At 46.3% G+C, this 15,239-nt stretch overlaps 1 protein-coding gene across 8 annotated transcripts in view; it reads left to right on the forward strand.

Annotated features, from left to right (window-relative positions):
- MTUS2 (microtubule associated scaffold protein 2) overlaps nucleotides 1-15,239 on the forward strand; it is a 309,423-nt gene that overhangs the window by 265,867 nt on the left and 28,317 nt on the right. Inside the window, exon 1 of one of the 8 annotated variants that reach the window (XM_052813041.1) lies at nucleotides 9,423-9,740. The exons of 5 other annotated variants lie outside the window; for them this stretch is intronic. In XM_052813041.1, the coding sequence (XP_052669001.1) occupies nucleotides 9,438-9,740 (303 nt within the window). In that variant the 5' untranslated portion in view covers nucleotides 9,423-9,437. Of the gene's footprint in view, nucleotides 1-9,422; nucleotides 9,741-9,974; nucleotides 10,099-10,274; nucleotides 10,679-15,239 lie in introns of those variants that run through there. 2 more of the 8 variants (XM_052813043.1, XM_052813044.1) reach the window with 2 other exon arrangements.

Below are 15,239 nucleotides of genomic sequence, written 5' to 3' on the forward strand. Positions count from 1 at the left end.
ACACCTGATGATTAATACGTGGCTCAGAGGCTGGTGCCATCGGTGGAATTTGGGGGTTTTTAATCACGGGGAGGTTTACACGGCACCAGGCTTGCTGGCAACAGATGGAGTCCAGCTATCTCAAAGGGGGAAAAGGATTCTCGCTCATGAGATGGCGGGGCTCAGAGAGAGGGCTTTAAACTAGGTTTGAAGGGGGAAGGGGATAAAACTCGGCTCACCAGAGATAAGCCTGGGGGCAGCTTGCCAGTGCTGGGGGTGGAATCGATAGCCCAGCTCAAGTGCATCTATGCCAACACACGCAGCACGGGCAATAAACAGGAGGAGCTGGAAGCCATCGTGCACCAGGATAGGTATGACTTAGTTGCCATCACAGAAACGTGGTGGGATGAATCCCATGACTGGAGTGCTGCAGTGGATGGCTATAAGCTCTTCAGAAGGGATAGGCAAGGAAGGAGAGGTGGTGGGGTGGCTCTCTATGTTAGGGAGTGTTTTGATTGTACAGAGCTACACGACTGCGATGGCAAGGTTGAGTGCTTATGGGTAAGGGTGAGAGGGAAGGCCAACAAGGCAGATATTGTGCTGGGAGTCTGTTACAGACCACCCAACCAGGTTGAAGAGACAGATGAATCGTTCTACAAGCGGCTGGCAGTAGTCTCACAATCGTGTGCCCTTGTTCTCGTGGGGGACTTCAACTTTCCAGATGTCTGCTGGAAATACAACACAGCAGAGAGTAAGCAGTCTAGGAGGTTCCTGGAGTGTGTGGAAGATAAATTCTTGACACAGCTGGTAGGTGAGCCAACCAGGGGAGGAGCCTTGCTAGATCTACTGCTTACAAACAGGGGAGGACTGGTGGGAGGTGTGATGGTCGGAGGCCGTCTCAGGCTTAGCGACCATGAAATGATAGAATTCTCAATTTTTGGTGAGGCAAGGAAGGTGGTCAGCAAAACCACCACTATGGACTTCCGGAGAGCAAACTTTGGCCTTTTCAGGACACTGGTTGAGAGAGTCCCTTGGGAGACAGTCCTGAAGGGCAAAGGGGTCCAGGAGGGATGGACTTGCTTTAAGAAGGAAATCTTAATGGCTCAGGACCAGGCTACTCCCATGCGCCGCAAGACAAACCGCCGAGGAAGACGACCGGCCTGGCTGAACAGGGATCTTTTGCTAGGACTCAACAAAAAAAGGAGAGTTTATCATCTCTGGAAGAAAGGGCAGACAACTCTGGAGGAGTACAGGGATCTTGTTAGGTCATGCAGAGAGGAAATTAGAAAGGCAAAAGCTCAGCTAGAACTCAATCTGGCCACTATTGTAAGAGACAACAAAAAATGTTTTTACAAATATGTTAACAATAAAAAGAGAGCCAAGGAGAATATCTGTCCCTTATTGGATACAGAGGGGAACATTGCCACCAGAGATGAGGAAAAGGCTGAGGTACTTAAAGGCTGAGGTACTTAATGCTGCCTTTGCCTCAGTCTTTAATAGTGACACCAGTTATCCTCAGGGTACTCTGCCCCCTGAGCTGGAAGGCAAGGACAAAGAGCAGAATAAACCCCCTGTAATCCAGGAGGAAATAGTTAGTGACCTACTATGCCGTCTGGACACTCACAAGTCTATGGGACCAGATGGGATCCATCCAAGAGTACTGAGGGAGCTGGCGGAGGTCCTTACCAAGCCACTCTCCATCATCTATCTGCAGTCCTGGTCAACAGGGGAGGTCCCAGAGGACTGGAGGCTTGCCAATGTGACTCCCATTTACAAGAAGGGTCGGAGGGAGGATCCGGGGAACTACGGGCCTGTCAGCCTGACCTCGGTACTGGGAAAGATTATGGAACGGTTTGTCCTGAGAGCACTCACGTGGCAAGTCCAGGACAACCAGGGGATCGGGCCCAGTCAGCATGGGTTTACGAAAGGCAGGTCCTGCTTGACCAACCTGATCTCCTTCTACAACCAGGTGACCTGCCTAGTGGATGAGGGAAAGGCTGTGGATGTTGTCTGCCTTGACTTCAGCAAGGCCTTTGACACTGTCTCTCATGGCAGACTCCTTGAGAAGCTGGCGTCTCGTGGCTTAGACAAGTGCACTCTTTGCTGGGTGAAAAACTGGCTGGATGGATGAGCCCAGAGGGTTGTGGTGAATGGGGTGAAATCCAGTTGGCGGCGGGTCACGAGTGGTGTTCCCCAGGGCTCGGTGTTGGGCCCCGTTCTGTTTAATGTCTTTATCAATGATCTGGACAAGGGGATCAAGTGCACCCTCAGCAAGTTTGCAGGCAGTGCCAAGTTGCGTGGGAATGTTGCTCTGCTCGAGGGTAGGGAGGCTCTACAGAGGGATCTGGACGGGCTGGATGGATGGGCCGAGGCCAACTGTGTGAGGTTCAACAAGGCCAAGTGCCGGGTCCTGCACTTGGGTCACAACAACCCCACGCAGCGCTACAGGCTTGGGGAAGAGCGGCTGGAAATCTGCCCGGTGGAAAAGGACCTGGGGGTGCTGGTCGACAGCCGGCTGAATATGAGCCAGCAGTGTGCCCAGGTGGCCAAGGAGGCCAACGGCATCCTGGCCTGTATCAGGAACAGTGTGGCCAGCAGGAGCAGGGAGGTGATCGTTCCCCTGTACTGGGCACTGGTGAGGCCGCACCTCAAGTCCTGTGTTCAGTTTTGGGCCCCTCACTGCAGGAAAGACATGGAGGGGCTGGAGCGTGTCCAGAGAAGGGCAACCAAGCTGGTGAGGGGCCTGGAGCACAAGTCTTATGAGGGGCGGCTGAGGGAGCTGGGGTGGTTTAGTCTGGAGAAAAGGAGGCTGAGGGGAGACCTGATCGCTCCCTACAACCACCTGAAAGGAGGGTGTAGTGAGGTGGGTGCTGGTCTCTTCTGTCAAGTGACTAGTGACAGGATGAGAGGAAATGGCCTCAAGTTGCGGCAGGGGAGGTTTAGGTTGGATATTAGGAAAAATTTCTTTGCTGAAAGGGTTGTCAGGTATTGGAACAGGCTGCCCAGGGAAGTGTTGGAGTCACCATCCCTGGAGGTATTCAAAAAGCGCGTAGACAAGGCACGTCAGGACATGGTTTAGTGGGCATGGTTGATGATTGGACTCGATGATCTTAAAGATCTTTTCCAATCTAAATGATTCTATGATTCTATGATCAGAGAAAATTTGTAATGCACCTCCAACAAAGAAGATGAAATGTCATAGTGAATGTATTTGCTTTTCTTATTTCCTTGGGCCACTGTGTTTTTTAGTCTGACAAGATTAAGGGTTCAGGGGCTTGTGACAGGACTCTCCTCCCAGCTGGCAGCAGAGTGAGGGGGCTGCCACGTGAACTCTGCAAGTGCGTTTGGCCTGGGGAAGCTGGCCCTGCGCTAGGGAGGTTCTCTCTCCCCAAATTCACCCCTTCCTCCCTGATTTAGTTTTAACTCTGATCTGATTCACTGCCCAAATACTTGTGTGACCGTAAGGAAGGAAACAGGGACAAAACAAGTGACCAGGAGACGGGAGGATGAAATCACGTCCTTTGACGGCAGCACTCATCTTTATTGGTTTCAAGCGCTCACAGAAATACAATGTGACTAGCACTTTCAATAAGCAAGACTTGGAAAGAGAATTTAGGATTAGTTGAGACTGTTTCCAAATTACACTGCTTGCAGAATTGAAAAATTAACAATACCAATAATACCTTTATCAATGGATTGCGGGCTTTGAGGCCCATGCTTGGCTTATTGAAAAATAAATTCAGTCTCCCTAGTTGTCTGCAATTCTGACAGGATACTCACCTTCTCTCTTGTAGATATCAAAATTCTGAGGAAGTCCACCTGCATGTTCTGTCACTCCAAAATATAACTAACAGTGTTTGAAAAGAGTACGTGCAGAGAAATAGGTTGTGGTAACCACGTAGGCAGTGCTGGATGTCCCCTCTCCCTGCCTTGCTCTCCCATCTTTGTCATGAATGATAATTTGTGGCACGCCACCTGATTGTGTTCTGAGCCTCCTGTTCAAAATGCGTTACTGGAATAGCTTTGTTCTACCCTACCTCAGCACTGCCTTAGACAAAACCCTGGCCCTCGCTGAACGCCACCAACCAGGCTTCTCTTCACACCATCCTTTGGCGGTGCTTAATGTTGGTGTCACAATCGCCTCTCGCCGTTGACCGCAGAGAATGCCAGGAGGCAGCAGTTGCTGATAGCCTGACTTATCCGTCACCTTCTAGACCTGAGACATCACAGAAGTTGCGGTGTCTCGGTTATGCACCAGGTCATCTCAATCTGACCTTCACGTCTCTCCTTATCTCCTCATTCCTGCAGTCTCCTGTTCCTTGTCTCCCTTCTCCACTGCACAGCCCTTTGTCTTCTGAAACGCCATCATCAGAACAACTTTTCCTTTCTGCTCTGTTTCATCTTTTCTTTGAATCCATGCTTTGGTTTCTTTACCAGGTGGAGCAGTTTTTCAGCTTGTGGTATACCCCACCTCAGCCTTCTCTTGCTGTTCTCTCTCTCCATATCCCTATGGTGTTGTCTTCAGTCTTCTTGGTTCTCACTTCCAACCACTGTCTCCTTCAGCTTTCTCCTAGTTTCCTATTTTTTATTGCCATAACCACTGATACTGTCCTATCAACTTATTCCCAGAGCTGGCAGTCCTCTTGCAAACAAATTTGTGTCCCTTGAGGTTCCCTGTGCTGTCTTTTGTTGCTCTTGCCCTCAGACTGTTATCTATTCAGCTTAAGTTAAATATCTGTTTGACGTACTTCGCATGCTATGCCTCTCAGCAAGCATTTTCAGTGCTCCGTAAAGGATGAATAATATGCAGTTCATTTAAGGATTCTCCTGCTCAGTGACACACATAGTACAACGTTACTACCTTTATCTCCCAGAGCTTTCCCAAGACTTTGGCTTTATTTTTCATTCTCCCATCTTCCTCCACGGATCTCCATCTTCACACTTGCCAAACCTTTGCTGACCAGCACTGCGAAGATCCAGGGAAAGCACTATGTCTCTCTAAGGAAGGGTAGCCAACCTCCATAAAGTAGGGAAGTATCAGATACTAATGGTCAAGAATCCAAAACTGCTTATATATGTTAGAATACATGTTAAAAACACCGATGAAACTATTTATTGTTTGTCTTCTATATAATAGAGTCTATGCACTGATACATAAAGATACATAAGGAGTTAAAGAGAATAATGATGTGCTCCGTTTGGGGACCTTATAAAATTATAAAAAATGGCTAATTAAACTCTACCTCTCCCAATTTAGTTCAGATCCTCTCCCAATTTAGTTCAGATAGATGTAAAATATTGGAATTGCTTGGACAGTAAATAGGAATTGTATTCTGCCCATCATGGAGGAAAGCATTGATTCTGTCACTGCAGGAAAAAATTACTGCCCATGGTGCATCTTTACCATTAGAACAGGTTGTTTATAGACTAAGCAGCTCCCCTGGGACATTTAAGAAAATGTAGATGTCTTCCTTGGGCTTTAATTACCCAGGAGCTTTACCCTGTGAGGTGCTAACTACCTTGTGTTTCCCCTGAAGTCAATAAATGTTGGAGGACTCAGTTCCTTGTAAAACATACCCTGTTAAGTTGCTTGTTGTGTGCTACTATTTTGATGTTTTAAAATCTAATTTTAACAGCCTTTGTTCTTCTTATCCCTGTCCTTATGACAAGGAACACCTCTTTTTGTGGGACTTACCTGTACTTTCTGTTTCCAATAAGAAAACAAAGGTACAACTTATGTGTAAGGTAGTTTTTAACTAACACAGGTTTTCTCAGGCCCTGTTGGTCTCTGTCTTATCTACAGACCTCTCCTTTCTGCCTTGAAGGGCAATGTGAATCAGATCTGCTGGGATAGAGCTCCATGCAAAGCAGTATGGCAGAAGCACACACATTTTCGGTGTGGACCATCAGCAAGATGTGTAGCGATATATTGGTGACAATGCACAGACAAGCAGTATTGCACGAATGCAAGGCTAGCAAAGTTCATCCTGGGTCATCAATTGCAGTCCCTTCCTGTTGCCAACAACCAAATCCTATAACCTCTTCCTTAAAATGATCAAATTTCAGCTTAAAAGTCATTATCTTTTCCTCTGTTTCTACCAAAGGACTGTTTCAGAACCTCTTGTGACTGAAAGACTTAGGTATGTCCAAGTTCACACCCTTTTATTCTTACGTAAATAAAATTTTTGACCTTGAAGTACTTCTCCCTCTCCTACTGTTCTCCTCCATGATGTATTTATAGAAGGCTATCATTTTTCAACTTTACTGTTGTTTTCTTAGGCAGAAGCGGATGTGTACTTACATGGCACCCCTCCAGTGGTATAGGCTGTATATTCCCTGGGTCAGAACTGATATCCCCAAAACATGGGTGACCAGCACTGTGTGAGGTTCCAGGTGAGATCTCTCTGGGGCTTTCCATAAAGCATTTAAACTTCCCTCTTAGTCTTTACTACAGCCTAAGGTTGTATTTGCTTTATTCAGAGCTGTACCATAGACATAGTTCTTAGTCATCCTATGATTGAATAAGCAACACTCTTTTTTTGCTGTTATTTCCCGCAGATAAGTCTCCATCTTATACTTGAAATTCCTGTTATTTGTCCCCATGATTGTGACCTTGGACTTCCCAGTATTTTATGTTTCTTCTTATGACCACTACTATAGCCAGCTTGACAAGCATGGTGTTTTGACTCTCCCCGTGATGGGTAGTGCATCCCAACCTCTCATTAGCACTCCCCTAATTTTTGACCAGGGTCATAAGTGAACATAATTTGCCCCAATGACTGATCTTTGAACAGCTCCATTAATAATCTCCGCTCAGCCCAGTAGTTCCATTTACTGCAACTCCTTGCCATCTTTCCCCGAACAGGTTCTCCCTGTTTAACACTTCTTCAGCGACTCCCCATCTTTCCCAGCCTAATGAGCAATGTTGTGGTTGGCACCACAGCTGGAGTCGTTTGGTCCCCAATAGGTTGGAGTTATGTATTTCCCTCATCTAAAAATATCAGCTCTTTTGATGTACAGAGGCAGCAGCTTGCACTGGCATGGATCTATCTGCCTTCGGTGCTTTGTTGTGCTTGACGCTTTTCTTTTTTTAATCTATTATTCCTTTCAGTATTTGATCCAAGTGCCACATGCCACTGAAATCAGGCAGTTGACTCTAGCATTTTAAAATAGAGTTGATACAATTTAAAACCTTGGGTCTGAAACTGCTGTTTTAATTGCCGATTTTGGGTGTAGGCGTTGTCCTCTCCCATGACGTGCCTGCTTTGCTAAGCATTTTGCTCCTGTCTCAGTTATGCTCATTTCCATGTCTATATCCTTAATCCCACAGGCACTGGTGCTTTCAAGTAGGTGTTTGTAGTCCTCCACATAGTAACCTACCTCTGACGTGGAGCATGCTCCCACCGCAGAGACCTCTCCTGAATTCTCCCTTCTTCATCCTCCTTTTTTGTGCATTTGACTGAGGAACTGCTCTTTAAAATAATTTCCATTTTCCTTTTGCTTTCTCAGCTTGGGTCTTTTCTCACCTTAATGCTACACACCTTGACCTGCAAGATGAGGCTTAATTTAAACTGAATGAGTTTGGGCTCACTTTGTCACCGAAGCCAGCCAAAGAACCCAGCAGCTCCCCCATCATGTCCTTATCCCTTATCAGTGCTATGTCCCAAGTAAAATCAGCCTCTGGGGGCCCAATTCACCCTTGCCAGAAGGGCAACACATGGCTCCTGCTTAATTTAAGTTCCACAAGTATTTTATCTTCCAATTTAGTGCTTGAGTGGTACTACAGTGGTGCATGGACCTTGCTAGCTAATCTCCAGCTTAATCACCACAGGCAAAGAGAAAATCTACCATTATTAGCGGAATGACTGAAGAAGATGGGTGCTTCACTTTAAAAGCATAACAAAAGGAGTAATGATAGGTTTTTATTTTCCTTGCCTAATAGTCAGACATGTTGATCTAAATACTGTAGTTCTAATGGCCAGCTCAGAGAAATGGCTATGGTAATTTGTCTACAAGTGGGAATATTTTTTTTTTTTTCCTATGGCAGTTAAAATGTTTCCAGTCAGGATTCAGACTGTAAAAGGTCCAAATCATGGACTTCAGGTTGTGTGGCAAAAAAAAGAATTTCCTGCAGTGAGGATGAAATGATTTCATCATACATGGAAGTCTCTTTTTACCTCCACTCTGTAGCTGTTCAGTAGCCAACCAAATTAATTTTCACGTGCTGTAAAGAAAAGTTAGATCTTGAACGCACATGTTAAAACACATGTACGTTGAGTGAGATTTTTAATTTGGTTTGGTTTTGGTTTTGATGTTTGTTTGTTGGTTTGTTGGGGTTTTTTTAATTACTTGCCCATGATATTCTGAAATTTTATTTAAAGTCCTGACAGGGCTGAGGAAAAGCAGAGAATAAGAAGCTGATGTAAACCGGGAAGTTACCTGAGCATTTAAATGTGATTTAACACAAAGTTTTGCTGGAGACTCTTACTGGTTCCTACTGTTTTCCAAATCACTTAGTGCATCACCAGTCAGAGTAGAAAATACAATTAAACAAAGATGCCTATCCAGAGAGGCACAGATCTGAGCATGACATCCTTCCTACCAGAAGGCAGAGCTGTACAGCATTAAGGGCAATGTAGGTTTTTTTGTACGTTTGGTAGTGATTTGGCTTTCAGGAAAATAATGCTTTTCAGGTTAAACAGTGTAGGCATTTGCAGCACAAATACCACCTTGGGTGGAAGTCATTGAACTGGTTTGCCTCTTTCCAGCATTATCTTTAATGTAAGTTGTTAGAGGAAATTATATTGTGCCAGAGGCCACAGCCCAGGAGAGGTGAGGCTGCTGCAGCTCCAGTGTCCCGGGTCCAACCAAGAAAATGTATTCCCGGAGGGCACATGCATACAGACCGGACATATAGACCGTATCTGTGTATATATGCAGGTTAGAGTTAGGGTTTGAGTTAGGTTTTGTGGTGTATATACATAAACACCCGGCCAAAAAATTCCCCCAGCCCTTGAGGATTACAACAGTCTGTAAGTACATTGCAGAGGTCTGTGCTTCTGCAATCACAAGCAGTTGCCGAGGGCAGTGATTTTGCCCAGGGATTTAAATAGAGGACTTCAGGAAAAGTCCTTATTGAGAGATGAGCGCGACTCGGGACCCCGGGGTGGGGGGACACACGGGACCCCCCCCCCCCACGCCCTGCAGACGAACCGGCAGCCGGGCTGGCAGGCTGGAGCGCCCCAAACCTAAAAATCACTTTTGGGGAAAGCGGACGGCTCGGAGCTGGTCCCCGTCCCCCCCTCCACGTCCCGCCCCGCCGGCAGACAGCGCCCGTCCCCCGCCTCGGGGCCGCGCAGCGCTGCGCTCGCCCGCGGGGATGCGCCGCGCAGAGCCGCGCAGAGCCGCGCAGAGCCGCGCAGAGCGAGGAGGAGCCGTGCCCCAGCGTCCGGGGGGACATGGCAGCCGCATTGCCCATCTCACGGCCCGGGGTGATATTCGGGGTTCACCTCAGCATCCGAGGGCTTGCGGAGGACGGGGATTGGGGTGATGAACGGTGGGGATGCGGCGCGAAGAGGGCTCGCACCCGGATTTCGGCGCTTTTGAGGCTTTCGCTGCGAAGTTTCAAACCCTTTCCCTGCCGTCCCGACCCCCGACACTTTCCTACGACGGAGCTGCTGGACGGGCTTTGCTCTGGGCAAGCGTTTGCCAGCCGGAGCCATCGGACCCTCTTTTTGGGAAGAGCAAGCCGGAGAGCATCGGTGCGCAGGCAGGGAGGGGAGCGGGCAGCCCTCCGCGGGGGCGGGGGGGCCGGTGACTGCTCCGCACCCGCTGATCTGCCTTAGCCGCAGGCAGCCACCGGCCAGCCACCCTCCCCGGCTCCGGGCTCCAGGCTCCCCGGTCCCGGTGCCGGACCGCGGTGACCCGGGAGACAGCGGGGAGGACCGGGGGGGGGGGTGGAGGGGGGGGTGCGACATCCCTCTGTGCCAGTAACATCGCCCGGGGGCTCACCCTGCGGCTCCGGGGGAAGTTGGTGGCAGTCAGGCTGGTGGCGATCCTGCCCGGATGGGTAAATGCTGCTCCAAGTGGTTTTCCCGCACTCGGTACCAGGACGAGACGGTACTTTTTGCCTCTTTTTTATCCTTTAGGGAATAGGCAGGAAGGTAGCCGTGATCGGGATTGAGCCTGTGCTGCCGCTTGTAGCTGTGTGAGCATCCCGGGGGGGGGCGCGGAGAGGGGAGCGATGCTCGATTTATTGACGGTGTGCTGAGCTCTCGTTCGCCAAGGCCAGGTCTAACTGTCGCCTTCACATGCACTGCAGTGCCTTACATAATTTCATTCTGCAGTCTAAATGCAAGGGTTGGATCGGAGCGGAACAAGGAGGGACCACCGGCATCTTCTGTAGTAAGAGGCGGCTTGATTTCTTGCTATGCTTTTCATGCATTTTTTAAATAAGCATGCGGAGTACAAGTTATAAGGGAAACTTGCACAGAGTTTTAAAGTTTGAAGAGAGATTATTCCATCTCTAGCTGTCCTAAGGTTTTACCTTTCTAATGATCCTCCTTTCTGACAGAGGATTGATTCTCCAATCTAGAAGTGAAACAAGGCAAAACTACATGTTTTCTTATGTCAGGGTGAATCTAAATCAAGCAAATTCCCGGGCACCAAAATGGGTCGTATAACAAACATCAGTGCAGAGGTAAGTACATAGCTACAGGTAGCAGGAGAATAGCATGTGTGAGGGAAGTTGTGGGACATTTCTAACACATAGCTTTTCGTGCTGTTCTTCTGGAAATTTGCCTGGATTTTAAGTATGTACAGAAGAGGGAGAGAATGAACATATGCATTCAGTTTGCTTAATAGAAAATATCTTGGCAGAAACACATGCTTGTGCAGTATATTTTGTTAGAGTTTGGCTTTTTAAAATATTCATATACTCCGTCTAATGAAAAGCTGATAGTGTCTCCCATTTACCTAATAATATGTTCAAATACAGCTTGAGATATGCTGCTAAACAGGTTAAGAAAAAATGTATGGCTTAATATAAAACTTGTTGAAGTACAGTCTCTGGGAAATATGTCGGGCTTGTAAACTTTAACCTAAAGAGTATTATGAGGGAAGATTAGCCGATAAGCAGCATGATTGAAACAGCAATGTTAAAACACCTCTTTTTTCAAGGAAGACCGTAGATCGTTTTGAATATCAGCTGCAGTGGGATTTAGTTATTGCTTCTACAAGTATCTTCTGAAATATTTATTGGTACAAGAAAATTCCCAATGTATATGCTTCTCTTTCCAATGATAATATAAGGCCTTGCCCCAGGGAACTCTGAATAAAGCACAACAGTGACTAAGCACCATTTGCAGGTCAGTCTTTTTTTTTTTTTTTTTTTTTTAAATATTTTGAAAGCATTGGATACAGAAAAGTTATTCTGAAGGAACAGTTTTAATAACAAGTGCTACAGAGCATCTGTGTACAGTGCGTATTTTTAGGAGGTATCGTAGAGAACTGGGAAGTGTTTGTGGGGATACTGTACATATATTTGGACCTCAGAATATAAGCGAGCATGTAAATTGGCAGGGAGGAGAGACATGTCGATTTGGGGAGGTAACTCCAGGCTCCCGTCTTGACTTCCTAGCTGCAGTTGACTTCCTATGTGGGTCTGGGCAATTTTCTGATGTTCCTTGCCTGATATGACCCATTTATGCAGTGAATCTACTATTACTTACCTGTCGTTAAAAAGTACCTGGAGGTTTAATTAATTAGCATTCCTAATGAATTAGTATCTCTCAGGTAGTTTGCTGTTCTCAGAGAAAAGAGACTCTAAGGCAAACCTCAGCTCTGCCTCCCCATCCCACAGTTATTCCTGGTCCAAAGTAAAACCTTGCCCTGTCTCTCTGACAATATCTCCTCAAGGATGTCTGGCTGTCAGCTGAAGCTCCATGCAACTACAGCAGAGCATTTCATAGAATTGTAGAATCACAGAATAGTTTGGATTGGAAGGGACCTTTAAGGGTCACCTAGTCCAACCCCTCTGCAATGAGCAGGGACATCTTCAGCTTGGTCAGGTTGCTCAGAGCCCCATCCAGCCTCTCCCCCCAAGCCTTCGTCACTACTTCCCTTCTTAATCTGTTTGGACAACACCAACATCTTGCTCATCCTCAGGCCTGTATCATGGCATCTTTTACCAAGTTATTTTTCCAGGTCCTCACATGCAGTTATATCTAAACCCTGAAGATTTTTTCTGAACTACACTGCTAAATTTTGGCACTGTTATTTAACTGGATGAATTCCTCCTTCCTTCCTACCTGCCTGCCTACCTGCCAGTTTTTCTGAAGCCTCTTGGATGTTGCACCGATATGTCATGCATTTTTTTGAGTTTTGAGTTGAATGGAGAATACATGAGTGCCGTTTTCAGTGGCTGTTTCACTTGTTGAAATGCAGTCCGACATTGAGACTTTCACGGGAGACATATTGGGAGGTCTGTGTGTTATAAGCTGATGATAGGAAAAAGAGTTGCTATTGTGTCTTCTATTCAACAGGGCAGTAGTTTAAGGACAGAGCGAACGTATCGTTCTACCTGTTCTACTCTATTTTTCCTTCTGCCTGAGGAGATGTGGCATATTCCAGACACAAGACTTAACCATTGTGTTGTAGAGTACAGGTATGACAAAGAAGGTTTCCTTCATCTCCATCCTGAGTGTAATTTTATTTTATGAAAATTACTTCAGCATCAGAGTCATTTCTTGGGATGCAGCCAATGGAAGACCTTTCTCATCAGTTTTCCAAGCCATAATGAAATCCATCCTTTGTTAAAAGTACCTGAAAAATGAACGCAACATTTTAATTTGTACAAAACCCACTGTTTTGGTTTCACATTTTGGCCGGGAAAACTTAATCCAAATCACATCAAAGCAATTTTTTTCTCCCTTGCCATTTAACTGCCACACTGAAATGCTGGATATTTGCACAATCTCCTTACGGCGTCTCTGACCTTTTCACCCACTGGAAAAGGCTGTGTCACTAGTATGGTCACTGAGCCTTTTTAAACTTAAGTTGGATTTGGCCCTTGGTCACTAACCCTCAGTGGCTCAACTCCAACCGGTGGCCTAGTAAAGGACACCGACAAAGCTCCCTTGGTATGTTGAGCCTGTTAGACACAAAACTCTTGGGAGGGCAGCAAAGGTTCCTGCTTACCCTGCCTTCTCTTGCAAATACTTTGTTGAGATAAATATTAATGAAGATTGATTAATTCAATGGGATAGCCCATTAATTTGGTTTCTTACACATTTGTTTTGGCAGATTTTTCCTCGCGTGCTTGTGAATTTTCTAATTGCTTTCATGTTTTGACATTGGACCTATACGAATCTCAGCATCGGACCTGATAGCTTTACATTCTCATGTCAGATCCAGTTTTGCTCTACTGTAATGTTTGGTTCCCTAAGTGCTGGCCTTCCCAGTTCCCCGGCTGCACTGACACTGGAGTGCTGGTTATCTGCAGAGCCGCACTGATGATAACAAGGAGGAGCTTTTTCATTTTGTATTAATGTAGTGTTTACACTGGCCACAGGAACATGTGCGGTCCAAACCTATCATGTTACGCTGACAAAGCAGGTTACAGTGTCAGGGATTTGTAAGTTCACTGCGCATCCAGGAGACCGTGAGGCCGATACGATGATTAGCCAGAACCACACCTTGCCTCTCTTGCAGAAGAGGAAGATGAGGACTCACGTGCTGTTGCTCTCTAAAAGAACCCTCTGAGAAGGAGAGACTACTTGAGACCTTGGTACCGAGGACAACCCTTGCACATCTGACCTCTCAGGAAACATAAATAAGAGGTCTCGAAGAGCAGTCAGAGAGCTCCAACCAAAACAAAATACAACGCGAGAAGTATCGACAGGGCAGGCAAATGACAGCGAAGGCACTTGAGCTGTGTGTGCCAACAGTGGCTGCTTGAGATAGCCCCAGGGGCTGCTCTGCAAACCGCGGCCCCAGCGTGGTGGGAGGCAGCCCGGAGGCCCAGTGTCCTGCTGGGGTGGTGTCCATGCTGGAGCTTGAGTTATGGGATATAGCATTTTTAGGCTGCAACCCTGGCAATTCTCCACTTTTTTGGAGAGGGTCTCACCATCAAGCATCCTCAAGGGTAGGACAAACCTTATCTAAGATAAAACATAAGGTAAAAAAAGGAGTCTGTAATATTTCCTATGGAGGATCAAAATTTTAACAACTTTTTTTTTTTTCCTAGGATGTCATTTTTTTACTTGCTTTTCGTTTTCTTCATGTAAGTAGAATAGTAACAATCCCACTGAATTCTGCTTATCTGTAGGTGCTGGCAATGATTTGTACAGAGCTCCCTTGCTTTAAATGGCTTTTGTTTCAAATAGTGGGAGCTGGTAATTTGAGTGGGTGCTTCCCATCTGCAAGCCCCGTATCCAGTATATCCCCGTGCACACGCCTTCAAGGGCAGCAGTCCTGGCAATCTGTCAAGTACACTTCTTAAAATGACTCCAGTGAGTTAAACAGACGGTATGGGCAGATGCAGTGGTATTCTCCAAAAGGGGAAACCTTATCTTTGTAAGACTGCTGGTTTGGGAATCTGTGTGAAGGGCTATGTTTTTTTAACATACCAAGCTATATTGATCCGGACCTTTTTGTTTTTTCATAGCTTTTATACTAATTAAAAAAAACCAAACAACGCCAAACCAACCCACTCCGTTTTATTCTGAACCTAATGCAGTCGGTCAGGACTGGGGACTCTGCAGTCCTGGCACACAACCCCTGGGCATTACTCAGCAGTGTATGGAGCTGGCTGTTTGGAGGAGCCCAGCCTTGCGTGCCTGGCTTCTTCCCATAGCTGAGTAAGAGAAATGCCCGCATCGCCTGGGTCTTCTCAGGCACCCAAGGCTCTCACATCAGCTCAGTTAATCACTCTGTTTACAGCAAAACTTTCTGGAAAGTGTGTCTCTTGGTTCTGGTAGAAATCATCCCAAAAGGGCAGTGTGTAAAGGATTAATTTAAATTCCAGATTCCAATTTCCTGGTATTACCAAACATAAAGCTGTTGTGTCATTTCTCTTAACAGAGTTAAAAATTAGATGCAGGAAAAATAAACAGAAACATTAAGCTCTGAAATCTTTTTTTTTCCACTTTCATTTTGGTAAGACAGAACTAATTTGCTATCCTATCTGCTATGTATCTTGCTGCCGAATGACTCCTTTCTGTGCCCTAGTTTTTTATTAGCCTTGCTTGCTTATTACTGAA

Source organism: Harpia harpyja, chromosome 17, assembly GCF_026419915.1.
Source record: "Harpia harpyja isolate bHarHar1 chromosome 17, bHarHar1 primary haplotype, whole genome shotgun sequence".
NCBI lineage: Eukaryota > Metazoa > Chordata > Aves > Accipitriformes > Accipitridae > Harpia > Harpia harpyja.